At 42.8% G+C, this 19,567-nt stretch overlaps 1 protein-coding gene across 5 annotated transcripts in view; it reads left to right on the top strand.

Moving 5' to 3' along the window:
• Positions 1 to 19,567, top strand: part of ABAT (4-aminobutyrate aminotransferase) — a 75,107-nt gene that overhangs the window by 34,703 nt on the left and 20,837 nt on the right. For 4 of the 5 annotated variants that reach the window (XM_065683922.1, XM_065683920.1, XM_065683921.1 and 1 more), the window contains 2 exons: positions 9,592 to 9,718; positions 19,151 to 19,248. In XM_065683922.1, the coding sequence (XP_065539994.1) occupies positions 9,592 to 9,718; positions 19,151 to 19,248 (225 nt within the window). Of the gene's footprint in view, positions 1 to 860; positions 880 to 9,591; positions 9,719 to 19,150; positions 19,249 to 19,567 lie in introns of those variants that run through there. The other variant, XM_065683924.1, reaches the window with a different exon arrangement.

The raw sequence follows: 19,567 nt of genomic DNA, 5'->3' as shown, positions 1-19,567 counted from the left end.
CTCATCGGTTGCCAGAGCAACCGTGCAGTGGCTGGGCTGGAATGCTGTCACAGGGATTTAAATCTGAAGCAGCTCAGCCTTTTGCTGTGCTCTGGCGCATCTTCCCTCCTGCCCCTGGCACCATGGCAACCTGGTGATGGCATCCCGGGCCTGAAGGGATGTGCTCTGTGCATGCCTGCGCCTCTCTGTTCCCGTCTGGAGCAGTGTGCAGTGGGAGGTGGCATTGGGATGTGTGCTGGCTGTTGTGTTGCCTGTGCCTGTGCATGACCTGAAGGAGCTGAGACAAACCAAGGTTATTTTATGGCAGTTGTGTGCCCAGGTGTCACCTTTGGGATATTTGCAAACCAGAATAAAACGAAGGGTTTTAGGGATAAAACCTGTTATTCAGCTTCCTCAGTTCTTGAAAACTGAGGGGCTGTTCCATACATGAATACAGCCTGGCTCTGCAGCTCAGTTTTCAGAGCCCTGCTGAGAAGGTATTCAGGTGAACTCAGACTCCCAGGGGCCCAAGATGATGGGCTACACCCACATGCCAGAGGTACTGGAGTGGCAGCAAGCAGAGCCAGATGATCTCAGTTTGAGGCAAGTTGGGTGTTGCTCCCCACTGGGTTTGGCGGAGCACAGAATATAGCTTGCTGAAGCTGGTTTCATTAACCTTCATTAACTGGGGCATTCCCCCAGCGAAGCTGCATGGTCACAGCTTGGTGTTTCCTCTGGGTGATGCCTGTCCTTGCTGCTAGCAGTCGCGGGCAGCTGCTGGAGGGAGCTGATAGCAATGGCATTTCTCATGGACACAGCCAGCAGCAGCCTACCCTGAGGTGAAGGAGAGAGCAGTGTTTTCCACCTGCGAGCTGGCTGGGGAGTTTGCATCCAAGTCCCGTAAGTGCCTTTATCTTGTGCCTGCATGTGGTAGGGGTTAGCACAGACCCTGGCCGAGCTTTCTGTGCCGCGGGGAATGCGTGTCTCTGTGTTTGTGCAGCCAGGTGTGATGCTGATATGTCCCTGTCACGGATACACACTGTTAGCTGTTCTCCGGAATTTTTGCTAGACCCCTTGTAAAAGGAGTCTCCTGCATGTGTTTGCCTTGTGTATCCTCAGCTGAAGTGGGGGTCACCTTGAGAAGCCAGAGTGCTTGCTCCTGTTTAAGATGTTTCCTTTGCTTTGGTGCAGGCTGCCTCCAAGTGAGCTCCTTTATGACTTCAGGAAGCAGAAGAATAATTTGTGCTTTTACAGTGCATTTTATTTGATGCTGTTTATCTAATTTCATGACCTCTGAGGAGGCAGTGGTAGGATGCTGAGGAATAAAATCTGACAAGGAATATAACTGAATTTCCTTTGATGAAGCTGAACTTGAGGGTATTTTGCAATACTTCGTTTTTTCCAGAACTACAGAAAGCTTGTGGAGTAACTAATCTGAAAAGCAGGGCTGTGTCTTAATGTAAGCTATTTAACCCTCTGAGAGCTGGACTGCTTTGGTGTGGGAAATGTGTGGAAATTAACAGGCATGGTTTGGATATGTTGTTGCCATTTGCATTTAAAATAATGGATTCAAAATATGCAGGCTTGAAGAGAGGTTCTTATGTGTAGCTCACTAGTTAAGTTCCCTGAAATACCAAAGTGCAATTCTTTTCAGTGGGAGCTATTAAGGAATGACTAAAAAAAAAAAAAAATAGTATGTTTTCAGCTAACATTAGTTTGGTTGTGCTTGGTTTTTACTAACGTTTATGTACAGGTATGCCACTTACATAGTTTGTATCTGGAACTTGCCCAGTTTCTAACAGATGACTTTTCTGACCCCATTGTTTCTTTTCCTGTGAGAACATATTTCTCTCAGGGAAGGTGTAGGCACATCACATCCCAGCTTAGCTGTTGCAATGAGTTCTTGAATCAAAAATGCACTGCTGAAAAGTTTAGTGAGTCGCCTGAATTCTAGTGTACCACAATCATGACATTCCTACCTGTTCTTATTCATTGGCTCATGGACCAGAAGTCTTTGCTTGGTCCAGTATTTGTTGGGGAGAGGGAAAATGGAGACAAAGGCAGAATCTTCTGTTGTTTTGTGTTTTGTTTGTTTTTTTAAAAAGAAAACAAACTCAGATGTATTCATATACAGCCACCAAACCCTGCTTAGGGGACATCTGAGGAAGAGAACCTGGACACATGACTGTAATGACACTTCTGCCTGTAAATGAGTTGTAAAACCTGGTGGAAGGACTGAAGGTTTCTGTTCTAGCTTTGCTGGGGGTTCGGCTCTGACCTGATGGTTGGTCTCTGCTAGGCAGTTGTTGCCATGCCAGGATGGATACTGTGCTGTACTTCCAAGCTACAGACAAGAGGGTTTTGTTTTGCGTGTTGCATCTTGCTCTGGGCTTTTGCAGCAGTGTTCAGATCAGCCTGACTTGAATGCCAGCTGAATGTGAGTGAGAGAAGGTAGCTGTGAAAAATGCCGGTTTATTAGGGAAGACTTAATACAGTCGTGTGCTATATTTACTGTTTTGTCAAGGCTTGAGTGACAAAACCAGTCTCCCCATTTCTGTCCTCTGAACAGTAGCGGGGTGTTTGAGCCTGTCGGTATCAATAAATAAATAAGCAACCATGAATAACAGACACTTGAGCTTCACTTGTAACTATGACGACTGTGTCCTTGACAACTTAAGTACAATCGTGGAGGTTCCAATTACATCCTGTTCTACACAAAGCCGTTAAGGTTATTAGAGGCATAAACAGCAAAAGCAACTGTCAGCTTGTGAAGTGTTTACTGGTAAAACCCATTTTGGTGGTAGATACATGCTTCCATTTGCCAGATTGCTGTCACTGGTTTTGGTGTCAGTGTTGTTCGGTAGAAAGTGCCTTGGTGAGCTCCCTGGAGAAGCTCACCATTCTTTGGTGAGAGTCACTCTTTGTGCTGATTTTTTTGGCTGCTGCCTGTGAAATTGTCCCAGGTAAGTGCTGAGCTTCACTTAGGGGTTTCTCTGATGTGTCGGTTTACCCACAGACCCAGCAGACCTCTTCCTCAGCTTGCCCCTGTAGTGATCTTGGTATGTGGCCTTGATGTTGTGGAGTGCTTGTTAACCACCTTTGATTGTTTGGTATGAGGCTGTGGTTTTGCTTGACCAAGCTGGGTGAGGAACAGCTTGTTTCTCTTTCCTGTGCCACCTCATGAGGGTGGTGCTAGGTACTGTTCTTCCTGTAATCAGGGGTTCAGCTCTGTTTTGAGCTGGGTTTGTATAGATGCTGGATGGAAAATCTAATGTCAGCCTTATATGAACGCTAGATGTAAATTTTCTTGCAACTAACTCTTAACAGGACTGTCTCATTTCCATGGTCCTTAGTTACTAGAAATTCTTGGTACTGCTCTAGCAAACTTCTCTTGCAAATGCTGTTGTAAACTAATTAAAATATTTTTCAGAACTGTACCTTTGAGGAAGAAAACCCCATTGAAGTAAAAGGACCTGTTGCATCTCATTGTGTGCACTCAGGCTTTCATAACCACATAGTTTATATTGAACTCTTAACTCTGCCTCTGGGACCAAGTGAAATGCAGTTCAATACATCAATCTGCTGGCAGGCTTCTTTATTTACTTTGTTGCTTACTACATTTAAGTGGCTAAAGCAGTAAGTCAGGATTTCTGATGTCACTCTGCCCTCTGTCAATAAAACTGGTGAAGTCATTCAGTTTTCTCCTCTATTGATCTGTTGCCTGTGGGCATTTTCTGTCTCCCCAGGGGAGGGTGGAGCAGTACTCGGTGACAGCCGTGCATTTTTGAGCAGTGACTGCTCTATACACTGAATCTTTTTACATAGATACTGCGATGACCTTAGGTTGCCCTGTTCTTCCTCAGATACAGACTAAGAAAGGATGTGCTTATGTTTAATGGATGACAGACTCAATTGTTTTCCACCGCACCCATACTTATATTTCTTTGTGAAATTCTAGACTCTGAAATCATCTTGAGCTGGTTTTAGAAGTAAAATGCTTGAGCTGCATCACCTAAGTCATGAAAGATGCTTGTTCGTGAACCAGGAGACTTTCCCCCCCTTTAACAAACAGATTTTTATTATTCTTTTAAGACAGGACCCTCTCTGCTTTGTGAGCCCCAGACACAGAATGTTATCTGCCACGAGTTGATGAAGAAAATAAAAAAAAAAAGAAACAAGGGATTTTGCGGAGTTTATGGGGTGCAGAATGTAGGACCAGTTAAGGTACTTCCTTCTGGAAGTACCTTTATATCTTTCTTCTGTTTCAGAACTGTTTATCTCATCTCTCATTTACCATGCAACAGTCACTGCCTATGTGATGGGGTCTGTGACTCCCTCTTCTTGGTGCCCGTGTCCTGGCCCCATTATCCAAACTCTTTCCAAAAGTTTGCCTCTGATATATTCCAGTCTGATTCTCTTCCAGAAAAGCTGTTTGAAGGGCCCTGAAGTACAGGTATGGGAGCATTGTGGGGGTTAGAAAAGGAGAAATGAGTTTATGGAAGATAAACAACACGAAAAACCTTAACCACTAACGCTTTATCATGCTGTGGGTCTTTGTAACTGTAGTTGGACTCACTCTCCTGTGAAGCCAAGGAAATTAACTATTAATTACAAAGAAAATCAGCTTTGCAGTGTTTTCTCAACTTCCAGCATGGCTACCTGAGTACTGCCAAGCATTTCAACATTGTTCTTTTGTTTAAGTCACAGAAACCTTAGCTAAGTTGGTGTCTCCATTTGCAGTTTCTTTCACTGTTAAAAAACAGATGCAGAAAATGCAGCATCGAATCATGCTGAGCATCTGCAGCCATCTGCGGGACGGATGGCAAAGCTTGAGGACCTGGGGCTGCTGCCCGTGCTCCCCCCAACACACCCTGCACAGCTCCTAAAGAGAATGAGCTGCTTTCACATCAAGATGGATCCAAGCAAGCAGGACTAAAGGTAGTTTAAGATGTTTTGAATTTCACAGTAATTAAATGTAGCATGATGCACTGCTTTGCACCATAGAAAAGTCAAGCGAAGGAAAACAGGAAAAAAGGAATGAATTTGCCTTTACATCCCTTCTCCCCAAATACATATTGTAAAGACTTGTGGAGCATGCAGTTCCTGCTGCAGTTCCACTTAATTGTTCCCTGTTAAATGGGTTTTTAGCAGCCAAGGGACAGATTAATGTGCCCCCATGAATTTAAAACAGGCTTCCCTGTCTTTGGCATGAGTTGCAGGAAAGAGATGCAAATCTGCAGTGCTGACTTCTCATCCATGTTTTGCTGGTCTGTGTTTCACCTCTTACCCTGCTTTCTTTCAGAGGCATGTTTTTGCAAGCCGCAGTCTGAAACACAGGCGTCATGCTGCATTAGCTTTTCTGCTAGCAAGCCAGGATGTTATATGAACTCCTAGTTTGGCTATTTTCTCTCTCGTATCTTGATCAAGGTTAGGGGTCCCTCTCTAAATATTTTTTATTTCTCCAGGAGGTCCCCCTAAGAAACATAATCTTGTTAGCTCAAAACCAACCCATCTTTCTGTGTCCACAGCAGCCAATGCTAGTGCTGCTGAATGGCTGCTGTCGCTCCTAGTAACAAATTCTGCCTATCAGAAATAATCACTCAGTACAGAATTTTAAGAGCTGCTGTTAAAAAAGAAAATCCCTCCAGTTTCGCAGTGTGCATTTAAAAACTCAAATCCTTGTGCTTCATGTGCTCAGCAAACTGTACTGAGCTTCCTCTTGGAAAATCAGTTTTCTTACTGGAAGAATGTGTCTGCGACTTAAACCTTATTTGCCAATGCATGTGTTTATGTAATGCAAAATTCCATACACAAATCTATGCAAATGTATCTGCAGAATTAGTGTCCTGAACATTCATAAAAGCTGTTTTTGACAATGGCCTTCACCAACTTAGACTGTTGCTATTAGAGGAAAAGTATTTAGAGAAGACCTTTGTGAATCTTATTTTTGAAAGAGCCTGACTTGTCTAAGGTAGCTAGCATTTAATCACAGATCTCATCTAAACGCTGTTCATCACATCCCCTTTCCAGTCTGGAACTGGGGGATGCAATTTGCGTGGATTTTAAAGCAGCAGCAGAGGTGATGCAGCGTGGCTCTGCTCCTTGTTTGATGTGTGCCGGAGAACTGATTTCTGCTGGCTTGCAATCTGTGCCACTGCTGCTTGCAGTGCTAGAAGAAGCTGGGCTGGTGGGAATAGATCAAGAGGTGGATTATGGAGGCACAATTCAATTGGTTATTATGATAACCAAGTAGCACATGCTTAGAGACATAGCAGTTGCATCAGCTGACCTCCTGTGAGAACTCGTGTACGTAATGGAGATGGAAAAGAAGCTTGATTTTTAGTATAAATCATGTGATATTGCATGATTTATTCTGACTCCAGTAAGACTTTTTATATAACAACTGTCAAGGAAAATTAGGGCTAACCTACTTTATTTTTAAACCTCTTGTAATAATTTTTTCTACGAGTTTTTCAGAAAGCCAATAGCATTTCCAGATATACTTTTTAGCCTTTTATGAATACAGTATTTTAACAGAAGATAAGCAGTGAATATAACTCTAAAATAATATTGTGGGAGAAAAGAGGTAGGAGTGGTTCACCTAGGGGAGGAAAAGTAGGGACTACTGGAGGGAGACCTGGACTCTGGTGGGTACAGCCATGTGGTGTGACTGGAAGGTATGTGTGACTTGTATGAGAACACCTGGGTCGGAGCAATCCCAGGCACGCCTACAGATTGGGCAAAGAAGAGATTCAGAGCGGCCCTGCGGAGAAGGACTTGGGGGTGCTGGTCGATGAGAAAATGAACATGAGCTGGCTTCAGTGTGTGCTCACAGCCCAGAAAGCCAACCATATCCTGGGCTGCATCAAAAGGAGCGTGACCAGCAGGTCGAAGGAGGTGATCCTGCCCCTCTACTCTGCTCTTGTGAGACCTCACCTGGAGTATTGTGTGCAGTTCTGGTGTCCTCAACATAAAAAGGACATGGAACTGCTGGAACAAGTCCAGAGGAGGGCCGCGAGGATGATCAGGGGACTGGAGCACCTCCCGTATGAAGATAGGCTGAGGAAGTTGGGGCTGTTCAGCCTGGAGAAGAGAAGGCTGCATGAAGACCTCATAGCAGCCTTCCAGTACCTGAAGGGGGCCTATAGGGTTGCTGGGGAGGGTCTCTTTGTCAGGGACTGTAGTGACAGGACAAGGGGTAATGGGTTAAAACTTAAACAGGGGAAGTTTAGATTGGATATAAGGAGGAAATTCTTTCCTGTTAGGGTGGTGAGTCACTGGAATCGGTTGCCCAGGGGGGTTGTGAGTGCTCCATCCCTGTGTTCAAGGCCAGGTTGGATGAAGCCTTGGGTGGGATGGTTTAGTGTGAGATGTCCCTGCCTATGGCAGGGGGGTTGGAACTAGATGATCTTGAGGTCCTTTCCAACCCTAACTATTCTATGATTCTATAAGAGGCATCTTATCACTGCAGGGAAGGTGGATTAGTCAGTTGGTACCAAACCACCCATGGGAGATGACTGAGGGGTTTAGAACAATGAAGCAAATCTTGGTGGGGTGTTTTAGCCTTCTGATTGCAGAAGTACAGACCAGATAAATAGCTCTGAGCAGAGAACATCAGTCAAGGTGGTTAATCGTTGTGAGAGGTACTGCTGGGCTGATTCACCCTTTAACAGTGTTTTTCCACAACAGGAATCTCACTGACTTAGACCTGCACTTGTTTTTTGCTAGACAATAGTCATGAGAATAAATTTATGGTATTGGGGCATTTGTACACTGATTATGCAAAAGTTAGCACGATAAAGAAAAGAGCCAAGAGTGAAAAAATGCTGAATGAATGAATGAATCTTGTCTTACACATGAAGCTACTCTTTTTTGAAAAAAAAAATAACTAGTTCCCTGTACACGTCTGACCCAAAACCTAACAAAGCTCATCCAGCTTTTCTAGCGTGCTCTGAAACATTGTGCAAGTGTCTGCTCACCGTGGCAGATTTCAAAATACCTTGGATTTTAAACTGAGCTCAGAGCAAACCAAGTGGAACCAAATGCTGTGTCAACTGTCTGGGAAGCCACAGGGGAATTTCTTTGTACCTGAGTATTAAGTGGTCCATGCATTCATAGATCTCCATAGGCAAGGAGGTTTTTGTTTTCTTTTGCCAGTTTTGAAAAACCTCAAGTGTGAAGGAAAACAAATGGTATCTTGGTTAAAGACGATACAGTAATTAAGTTTCTGATATACTAGTGTTGGGTAAGAGGTGGTACTTACTGTGGTAGCAATAGATCAACTGCTTCCCTGCATTTAGTCATGATGGATTTGATGTATTTGATGGCATTGATGTAACCAGTAAGGTGTCATCTCTTTCTGCTGGAAGCTCAGCTCTGTTCTTGGAGCATATTTGTTAAATACAGTTTTTTTCCAGGAGCCTTACAGTTAGTAGCCACATTTCATTTGGCCTTGGCCAGTTGCTGCTGATGGCTACACCTTCTGAGGGTAGAGGGACGGACATCCAGTGAGGTGAAAAATGCCAGCTCAGTCTCTGTACAGGCAAAGAAGACATCTAGTGCCCTACATACATGGGGTACCAAAGCTTCTAAGTGTAAAGTTTTAATTTAACCTGTATCCTAGGTAATAATTCAATGACCTGTTTTATCTATTTATGACTTTCAGCCAGGCTTTCTTCAGAGGTGATCCAGAGTGAAAAAGGAGTCATATTACTATTCATGGTATTTGACTTTACAAAGTCATTTATATTTAACTAGCTGAGGCAGAATCACAAACCAGCTGAGCTTGGAAGGGACCTCTGGAGCCCATCTGGTCCAACCCTCTGCTTGGGCAGCATCACCTAAAGCAGGCTGCTCAAGACTATGTCCAGTTGGGTTTTGTATATCTCCAAGCATGGTGACTCCATTCCCTCTGGGTGACCTGTCTGGGGTTTTTCTATGTTTAGATGGAGCTTGCTGTGTTTTGGTTTGTGCCCATTTCCTCTTATACAGTCACTGGACACCCCTGAGAAGACTCTGGCTCCTTTTTTACTCCCTCCTGTCAGGTATTTATTACACACTGATGGGATGCAACCTGAGCCTTCTTCAGAATGAACAGTCTCAGCTCTCACAGTCTCTTCATAGAGATGTGGTTAATTGGTAGAACTTGTTATTTCAGGGGATTTACTTTCTTTTATTTCCTAATGCTTGCCCTGCTGTTTGGTTGGTTCTTGGTTTTTTGTATGAGATTTTTCTCATAAACTTTGGTTGAATGGAAGTAACAGATTGGCTTGAGAGACTGACTGGAAACATTGTTTTTAAAAGTTCAATATAGTCAGCATACATAAAGTAGAAAAGAAGAGCAAGGGAAAACTGGTAATGATCTTTACCACTGGTCCCTGCTAATGCTGGGAGATACAGATTTAGCCTAGAAGTCATTTGCTTCAACAAGACCTAGCATCAGACTTGGGGCTCAGTGCTGAGACTGCTCTGGACATTTGCATTAATCCGTCAAAGCATGCTGTCAGTTTCTTTGGATTGAAATTAGTGAAAGGGGAAATTGAAATGAATGGCACAGGAATAGCAGCTGCATCTGTAGGGACACAAATAAGTGTTCGCTTTTCTTTTTTTCAGAGCATTAGCCAGAAAAAAAAAAGTCTTTCAAGTCTTGGTCTTTTGAGTAAAGAAAATATGGCGTCAATGTTGCTGAGTCGACAGCTGACCTGTTGCCTGCAGCAAAACTCCAGATTGCTTGTATTTGGTAAGTGTTTTTTTTATACTATATTGGTTTGTATTTGGTAAGTACTTATGCATGCTAGTAGACAAAATTCCAGTTTGAACATTGCTGAGGTTAGTCTGGTGGTGGTGAGTCTTTAAGGATACAATGCTCTGCATCTTCGGTAGTGATGCAGCTGTAGGCCAGAAGTGGCCCATAGAGGTGCTGTTGCTTTGTTGGTTTTTTTTTTCAATTGTTATTCTGCAAGCAAAACTCAGTTCATAACTTGCATTGTAAACATGTTAACTGAAACAAAACTCTTCAGCCCTTGGAACTCTTATTTTCTGACGCTCCATGGTGCAGAGATAAAATGATCATCCATCAGAATCAGCTGGTTCTTGTCTTCGTGCTGTGTAGTGTGACCCTGCCCATCTTCCCTTGTGAGAGGGTTTGTGTGACTAATGTGAAGAGGTGACCCTCACAGGGGATGAGTACTTCTGCCTGGAGCTAGCTCTAGTGTGAAATAAAAACCTACCACATGGAATCAAACTATTGTCTCATAAGCGTATGACAGTAAGTTTTTGCTTGGCTCGGGCTTGTAATTTAGCTTCTGATGTGTATATTAAACCTGCAATCTTTGTGAAATAGATACAAAAACTAAATTCTGTTGGCTTTTTTGGACAAAGCAGTGTAGAATCTGAGGTCTGGCTTCCATCCATTTCACGTGCTGTTACACTGAATACAGTATGGCTGAATGGCTTTTTCTGTGACTGAGTAAATATTAATGCTTGTTCTCTCCTCCAGGCTTCTTCCAGTGCCATTGTGCTCCTTCTGCCACTGCCAGGCAAACAGAGAACCCTTCCATTTGCTCAAAAACTTAAACATGATTTATTTCCTTTTAAATAATACACTTTGGGGAGCAACTGACCTTTGGCTAAAGAACACAAAGCCTGGTCGGATAACTATTGGAAAAGTATTAGGTCAGTGTTTCAGTACAGAATGTGTTTCTATTTATGGGGGTGACGCCACTCATTGTGCTGTGCGCGAGTAGGGATAGTTTGGTCGATAGTGGACTATGGAAAGTGCTTGCAGCAACCAGGCCTTCGTTAGCTGTCAGTCCTTTGAGCTAATTTGTTATCTCAGTATCATTACTGCTTCTAGTCCCTCCCCGTGTCTTTCAAACTTCCAGGCTGCTTCCCAGCCACAAGACAGATATATTGCTGCTATGCAAGATATGTGAAGTCACTGGAGGGCAGATGCACCAACTCACTCTTCCTTTCTCACCATTGCAGTGGGGGGTGTAGTTCTGCAATGAGGAAGGAAAGCACCTCCAGGCCCCGTTAGTGCATCCTTGCTTTCAGGAAACTTGTAAATGGAAAAGTCTGCTAAAATTTTGAAGCGAAGAATAGAGGGCCTTGGCTGTAGTGTGTATCACAGACCTGTGGCCTTTGGGACTGACTGCTCTGTGTTGTGTCCAGATATTCGGGAAGATGGATCAAGAGGAGAAGCCTTCACCAGAAGGGTCTGTACCCTGGCAGGTTTTTAGACTGCAACATTCCTGGCTGACGTAATAGGCAGGAGGCTCTGATTCTTGTAGCAAAAATTGGAGTTCTGGGCCATTTTTGTAGTGAGCCCCAGCTAAGGGTGCCACGATGCTGGTCTCTGCTGGCTTTTGGGGAAATGCTGAGGCTGACATCCAGGAGCTCTCTGCTCCAGGGTGCTTTCCTCTGAGGTATTTTTGAGCACTCAAGTTCAGAGCTTTGCAGACTGAAAGAGACTTGTCCATTACTCCCACAAAACCCCCTGCGGTGCCATTTGGTTTGCTGATTTATTTTCTGTGGGTACTGAAATGACAGGGTTTGCAAAGAGGGATGGAGGTGGAGAGCAGGAGAGAATAGATTACCTCTTGGTAGAAGTCTCTATGTCTGTGGGCTATCATGTTTCAGTTGTGTGTGTGCATTAAGTGGAATAATCCAGTTCAGCTTGAATCTGATAAACTTATTTACAGAAAGAGATTTTTTCACCCTTGATTATTTCTGGTTTTTAGAGCAAATGTGGGAGTTAGCATTGTGCTGGCCCTGAGACTGAAATAAATCCGTTACTGACGAAAAAAGGGGGCAAGTGGAAGGGAAGGATGTTGGCAAGTTTGCATTCAGTTGTAAAACAAGTGGGAACAAAGGTAACTAAGCTTTATATTAATCAAAATAGTGTTAGGAACCTTTTCTCTAGTTGTACACGGGGGATATGTTTAATTAAGAAGGATTTCAAGCCTTCAGTCTTCTACAGAGCATGGGCAAGAGATAAGCATCTGTTTGGAGAATCTTTTTTACTTAGCCATTGCTTATAGTGTTCTCATTATTAACACAGTGCTGGTCTGTGGCAAGCTAACTAGAAAGGGAAAATGTAAATCAGTTAAGTTGATCAAAATGCAAAAGCTAGGCAAAAAAATGACAGTACTATGCAACTTAAATCTTCCCCAAAACTGTGAAGCCTGTGAGTATGTGGAGTCCTTACTCCTTTATTAAAAATATGCCTTAGTCACATATGGTTTTACTTTCCTTAGATATTTGATCTATACTTGATAGTTTGGCCTCAAAGATAAAGATCACTGGAATTTGAAGGGTAGCAGAAGAATGCCCATAGGCTGTAGCTGCCTGATGTTTTCTGACAAAGACTCCTGTGTACTGCTGTCAGTACAGTAACAGCCAGGCAAGCGCAGGAGACATGACAGCCTTAGCCTCCGTGTTACACTTTACCTGAGCTGAGTTCTACTGTTGCTGTCAGCTCACTGTGCTGCAAGGTGAACACAACAGTCTGAATGTAAATACTTACTCTGCTTTGTGCCAGCTCTGGTTTTATCAGTCACGCCGCTGTAATAGGAAAAGCTGTTCATTCCATGCTTTGGAGGCAGGTGAAGATTCAGTAGCTTGTTAGCTGGTAGGGTAGTACATAATTACTTGGGCAGGCTGGGACTCTGGAGATCAAAGTTCAGTTTCCTACTGATTACCCTAAGGGGTTGAATTGGTCTCTGAATCTCAAACCGTAAAGCAAGCCAAAAGGTCCGCCTTGTGCCTTAAGTTAGCATCAATTTGCATTACTGCATGCCTGTGCCCTTCTAGGATGCTGTTCCGAAAGGCTCCCAGCAGCGTGGCTTCTGCAGCCTCCCCAGGCAATCTGCTGTACTGCTGACCTGACCTTACCTTGAAAACTTTTTTCTAACATTTAGCCTAAGTTTCAAAACAGGGGAAAAAAGTTTGCCCTGCCCTCAAAGGACCTGGAAGCTGGAATGTGGTTTTGTCCTTTCTAGTAGCCTTTTATATATTTGCAACCTATTACCTCTCCCAAGACTTCATCTTTCTCAGTTTATCTAAATACTGTCTCAGTCTCTCCCCCTCCCTGATGGGGAGGGGGAATATTCTTAACCTCTCTTATGGGAGCTTCCACTTCTGTACAGCCTGTTGGGTACTGGATTTTTTTCTTCATCTCTGGAGAATCCTCTTCCAATAAAATCTCCAGTGTGGGAGTACTGAAACACAGACAATCTCATGAGGAAGAGCTTCTGATCGTACAGCAAAGCACTCTGTAAATAGCAATCTCAGTTTTCACAATATTATGCAATAGTGATGTTCGTTTTCCCAAACATCTCTAGCTAGCCTGGCCTTTTGCCATTCCGTCTCAAGATCTGTTTGTAACAGATTCTACTTGCAACACCTAAAAGAGGACTTGGGGGAAATCACAGTCCTCCTACTTCTGGCTGTCAGGGCCTCCACACTCTAGAAATACTGTCTGGAAGGTGGTTTGATAGACACCATGGAGTGGAGGTTGAAGGCATGCCAGGGAGATTGCTGTTCTGCACTTGCATAGGGCAGCCATTCTATGGCACGTGTAATGTGCCCCTTTGGGGACTGGAGAGCTTTCACTCCGTGCTCTCTCACATGCATTTTAGAGATCTGCTCTGCCAGCATTTATTTTCACCTATCTTCTTCTATTTCCTTTTTTATCTTGCACTAGATCCTTCTCTTAATTACACTGATGTAATTTCAGTGCTTCCACTGGAGTTTTTCCCAGGCAATCCCCAGTTGCTGTACACTCGGGAACTGTTACAGGAGCGTTATTTGTGGTCAAACGTATCAGAGGTTCAAGCACTTTCTTTCTAACCCTGTGCTGAACTTGACTCTTGTTAGCACAGAGCCCTGCTAACAGTAGTGCTCTTTGTGACTACCAACATCATAAGATGCTAGGAGGGTGTACTTACAGCAATTATGCTCCTATAGCAATGTGGTACTTTGTTAAAAATTGTGTAGTGAGACACCTGGTGAGCGATGAGGGTAGCATAGAAAAGAGAAGTAGGAAAATGAGCTTTTCTGTCTGCCAGCAAATCATTACATCCTCTTAGATGAAAAGGAAGGATGTGATTATTTGCTGATGTTATCCAAGTGTTTAGGAAGATGATGTGTGTTGCATAGAGCTTTGAGAAGTCTGCAAGATGCAAGGAAAATAGAATTTAACTTACTGTACCCACTCTCTTTAAATAAGATGGCTAGAAAACTCTGTAAATCACTCAGCTGATATGCTCTCAGATGATTGGGTTCATTAATAGTACGTACTTTGGGGTTTTGACTTTTGCCATGCTATGAAAAAACAGCTTTGTTTACCAGGGAAAAGAGGATGCTGTTCTCAGTCGTATTAGTTAAATGTAATTTAAGAGCTTTCCTAATGCTGCTTCAGATGGACACTGCTATAGCCCATTACCTCTACACACTTTTAAGGTGAGAGCTGAGGTCATGCCGTTTGGTCCTGCTCTTCAGTTAAGCTCATACAACACAAGAAACTCTTTTCCTGTTGCAGTTTGATCATAGACTTTAGAAAGTCAGTGAATTGACTTGGTCCATTAGCTCAAGAGCATATCTTTAAACATCTAGGTATTGATTTACATACAAATTATAGTGTAATATGTACTTAAGCATATTAACATAAAATTATATTGGTTTAAAAAATAATAATCTGTGAAGATGTTTAGGCCAGTAATACATTTCTATTGAGCTTCCATCTTTTCTTTTGAAGAAAAACCTTTTCTTTTAAACTAATGAAGTCAGACACCCATCAGACTGAAAGTATCGTGCTTGGACGTACTGAGAATCTCAGTTTTTGTGTGTCTCATCTCTGCTTTCTTTTAGAGAGGCAAAGTGCAGTGTTCAAACCAAGACCTGACATGCAAGTGTTTAAACTCATCTAAGTATGAAATTGGAGTAGCCTGAGTTATGGGGTGACTCCAGGGCTCTCTTGCAGGATCAGTTGATATAAAAAGTTAAACAGGAACAACTTGGGCTAAGTTGTGAAGTACAGTGAGTACCTTCAAGAGAAATGCCAGCTGAGCAGAGCACACTGCAGTTTACTAGGGGACAGAACACTACAGTGAGTGATCCAATTTACTTGCATTTACTTGTCTCATTAGGAGAATGCAATACTGACACTTGGTGTGAGGGGAAGCAAGAGAGACGGTCTCTGGGTTGAAATCCTCCTTCAAGCAAAACAAAGCAGGTATTGATGCAACCAGCGGTCACACAGTGTCCAAGTGCATGGAAGAGCCTTGGCAGGAGAGTGAGCCACCTCCCAGAGCTGTGCTGTGTGTGCAGGGCCTTGGGGCCTGGGAGCAAGAGGCAGCACTCATGTGCCCCACCATTACTCGGGGCCTGGAGGACAAAGTGTGGCACGGTATTCAGAGTAAGGAATGCCAAAAAGCTGGCGAGTCTTCATGCAGAGGGTGGCCAGACTGTCTTTCACCAGGGCTCTGGCATCAGTGCCTGTTGAGAGCTGTCTGAGCTCCAGGTTTTGCCTGTAGAATAAGGACAGCATGTAAGACCCTGATGAACCGCGCCTCTGAAGGCAGTGCTGTGGCAATACCTCGCTGAACTCTGCAGCATCAAGATGAGTGGAAGCCTTAGCTAATAAAAACTGCTGTGCTTCCTTTTGTCTCATTGTCAGGAGCTTTTGGACAGGTCTCTGAGCCCTGAGGTAGCATTAGGCTTTAAAAGTCATCTATCCACCGTGTGGCAGTAAGACAGCTTGTTTTCTTGCTGTTACAATGCTCTTTTAGGAGAGCTATTTATATGTGAGTACCAGAGGGTTGCACAGCCCATGTGTGCCAATCCAAGTCACATAGTGGCCGAGCTCTTTGCAGGAGCTGGCTGTTTATGCTGTCATGAAGATTTCCAATCAGAATCCTGATTTAGTTGAGGAAGAGTAAGGGAAGAAAAAAGCCCAGAGCTAAAAGGGGGAAGCAGGGGAACCAGAGTTTTGTATTCCCAAAATTTGGGTTGTTTTGTTTATTTTTAACCAACCCTGTGAACAAGTATGGCAGTGGGATGCGTAGTGAAGTGGCCTATTTGGAATGAGTCTGTTGACCTTGCTAGAAACTGTGTGAGCTTGTGCCAATCGTTTATGTTATACCCCTAAAGGGAGAAGAGCTTCATTAAAAAATAAAAAGTTTGAGGAGTAACTCCACTTTGATTTTAGTTTTTGCTATCAGAAGCTTTGCTTGTATGGTGAGGGTTTTGTTCTATCCTGTATTCATCATCCTCTACCTAAGGGGAAGAAAAAACCCCAAACCTTTTCAAAGTCTTTTGATCCGGTAACACAGGCATTTTCAATATATTTATGGCAAGTTATTCCTTCCAATTCAAACCATAGTGTTTGCCTGAGCTAGGATGTGGAACAACTCTGTGGCAAGTGTAAGGATCAGTAGATCAGCAGATCAGCAGAGCTGCCATAACACTGGCATTAATAAAATGAGATGCTCTGTGGGCTCCTGAAAACAAGTATATAGAATCAAATTTGTATCACTCAATCAGCCTAGAAGTTGCTTGCAGTGCCTGATGGCGTGCAGCATGCTTTTTAGGAGACAATAAGAGAATGAAGGGAAACCCGTCACTTGTGCTGTCATTTTTTAGATGGCTCTGGTTTGCAGAAAGTAATTGTAGTTTGGATAGGCTGCTCCTAAAGCTGTTTAAAAAAATACAGTCTCACAAATTGACCAACACTACTGATTTGATAAAAATGATCTTTAAGTCAACTCTTCTTCAGGGAAGACCTGTATGTTTTAGTTTCACATGACCAGTCTTTGTGTATGAAAACCTGTCTGTTGGTACACTTAGTGCAGCACTGCACAGCAAAATACTCTTTGGTTTTAATCGTTTATGTATGCCCTCAGTAAATACCTAGTTCAACAGACCTATGCAAAAGAGGCATAAACTGTAGCAAAAAGATGATGATAATGATCTGCAAAGCAGGCTGACTGGTTTTGGTCTTTTGTACACAGCCTGACTGATGGAAGTATGGTTTAACAGCACACAGTTCTTGACACGTAATGTTAAACAACTTAAGACAGCAGTAAATTACTCTCCAAATTAATTCCCTGTTGTGCAGCTCGGTAAGTATGTGTGGTTTTGCAGGAGAGACTATGCCCTCTGCAATATCCACAACAGAATTTTCTTAGAGGAATAATTAAATCTGTGTTTAATTCAGAATCCTCACCTGTTAAAATACTTCACAGATTGTCCTTTAGGGAAGTGGAGGAGGGAAGATATCATCTACACCTCACAGGTGATGGCCAGGAAGTCTTTCACTGTTGGCCTCAGATCCAGAGCTAGTCAGGGACCTTGAATGATTGAAGGAGTAGCTTGATTGTTAGCTGGAGAGGAAACCTTTAATCCCTGTCCCAACAAGGGGACACGGTGGCACAGGGTCTCTATCGTTCCTGTTACTGCTAAGTTCCAGAATGCCCGATATATAATTTATGCGTCTCTTGTTGCTTTCTCCTTTATCATCTCAACTAGTACCCAGAGCCTGGGGAGAGGGAGAGAAGAGGACACACAAGGAGAAACATTTATCACTGCTTTGCTGTGATCTCCATCAGGGAGGAGCAGGGTGCACAAAAGCCTTAGTTTGGTCTCTTTTCCCCTTTTAGACTTCATGGTGTGTCTACTAAATCTGCAGCTTTATTGGCTATGAATTGTGTGGCTTTTGATCTTTTATATGCAGTTGCTTTTTTTCTAGTGGAGCAGTTGTCATGTGGTCTCCAATTTACATGAACACTAAACAGAATGGCACCAAAATGAAGTGGTGTTGCTGTAATGAAATCTATTAATAGCTTTGCAGAGAGGCACTGACGCATCTCAGATATAAGGGCTTAGAATTAAAGCTGAGAATAATCATCTTTGCAGACAAAGTTTTCCCAAAATGAGCAGTGAATTTAAGTGCTCAGTTAGAGAAGATCCCAAAGGGCTGTAATTTTTTAGATAGTTTCTCAAAATCAAGCTTGACTGAGACATCTTAGCGTGGGCTGACAAACTGAGGCAAGCCATTTGGGCTATGCAAACATTTGGGCTATCTAAATTGCACCATCACAGACTAAAGTTATGCCCTTATCTTTCAAGTATTGTTCTGGTCCAAGTGTAATTCCCCTAAGTTCATCATATGAAGGTTAATTTGTTGTTGACATTGTCGTGGGTAGAGGTTTGCAAGTGCTCCCTGACAAAAATGCAATTGTTAAGAGTGTTAGTTCAGTTCAACACTTAACCACAGGATTCAGAGCAAGCTCATGGTCTCTTACTGGTCACCTTGGTAGAGCTCTTGAATCTGCTTTCTTTGTTGTAAATGTACAGTTCCCATATTATCCTGTAATCCCTTTAATGGAATACGTACATATTTGGAATATATGCTCACCAGAACTGTCTCTGTCATTTGAAGTATGCCGAAACCCTAGATTTCGAAACAGTTATTTCAGATATGGAAGCAGAGCCTGTTACTAATGAAGCACAGTGAATTTTTGCCTTTTTGTTTCATTAAGATGTCAAGTTTATTATGACTCCCCAATTACACATGTGGATAAAGAACAGCAAGGTCAGAGGCAGGATCAGAGGAAAAGCTGTCACTATTTCTGACCCAGATTTCAGAGCTGTACTGCAAGATGCTGCATTCATGTGAGATTTTGAATTTGTTTTCAACATAGCCATTTACCTTTCTGAGACAAATCTTTCCAGATGGTTTTCTTTGAGCTATTGCAGAACATGGCAAGGGTTTTTACCTGTGGACTCCAGCAGGCTTTTTGGTTATTACTGAATGAATTATTAGCAAATGAAGCCAACTCTGCACAGGAGTGGGGAATTTATGGCAAAGGTGTAACGGACAGACTCAACAACAGAGATGGAAAGAGATGTGCTCTAAGTGCCCCTGTCCTTTACAGCAGGATTTGTCTCTGTTTCTCTAGAGTTGCCTTCTTGGGTTTTTTTTAATGTATTTTAAAGCCACCTCCCTTGTATTAGTTTTATTTTAACACTTGTCAAAGATATTTAGTTCACTTCATACAGTACAATGTAATGGGTCTCATCTGTCAAGTGTTCTCAGTCTGGTAAGGTATGGATATTTATTCTGAGAGGAGAGCACAGAATATACTCAGGTTTTCATTATTTCTTACAGGGCACAGATATATCAGTCAAGCTGCAGCTAAAATTGATGTGGATTTTGATTATGATGGACCTCTAATGAAGACAGAAGTTCCTGGACCACGATCTAGAGTAAGTTACCAAAGCACAGTAGGTTGGATTTTGTGGGGTTTAGTTTTCCTTTTTTATTTTTTCTTTAGCTGTGTTTAACTTGTTGGAAAACAAATTTAATTCCAACCCTTAAATCTGATATGAATAAACATCAGTTCACAACAGTCTACGGCCACTTTTATGAAGATGCTGAGAGTGAAAAGCTCATGAATGAAATGCCCTCTCTCTGAGAGGGAGATCTGAATCTCAACTGCCAACTTCCCGTATGAAGTAATTGAAAGCAAAAGAGCATCAGTTTGATGAAACATCTCATGAGGCTTGGTCACTTGTGCTGCTGCTG

Source organism: Lathamus discolor, chromosome 6 (assembly GCF_037157495.1).
Source record: "Lathamus discolor isolate bLatDis1 chromosome 6, bLatDis1.hap1, whole genome shotgun sequence".
In the NCBI taxonomy this organism is placed as follows: domain Eukaryota; kingdom Metazoa; phylum Chordata; class Aves; order Psittaciformes; family Psittacidae; genus Lathamus; species Lathamus discolor.
The sequence above is the reverse complement of the archived record's forward strand: the minus strand, read 5'-3'. Positions and strand labels throughout refer to the sequence as shown.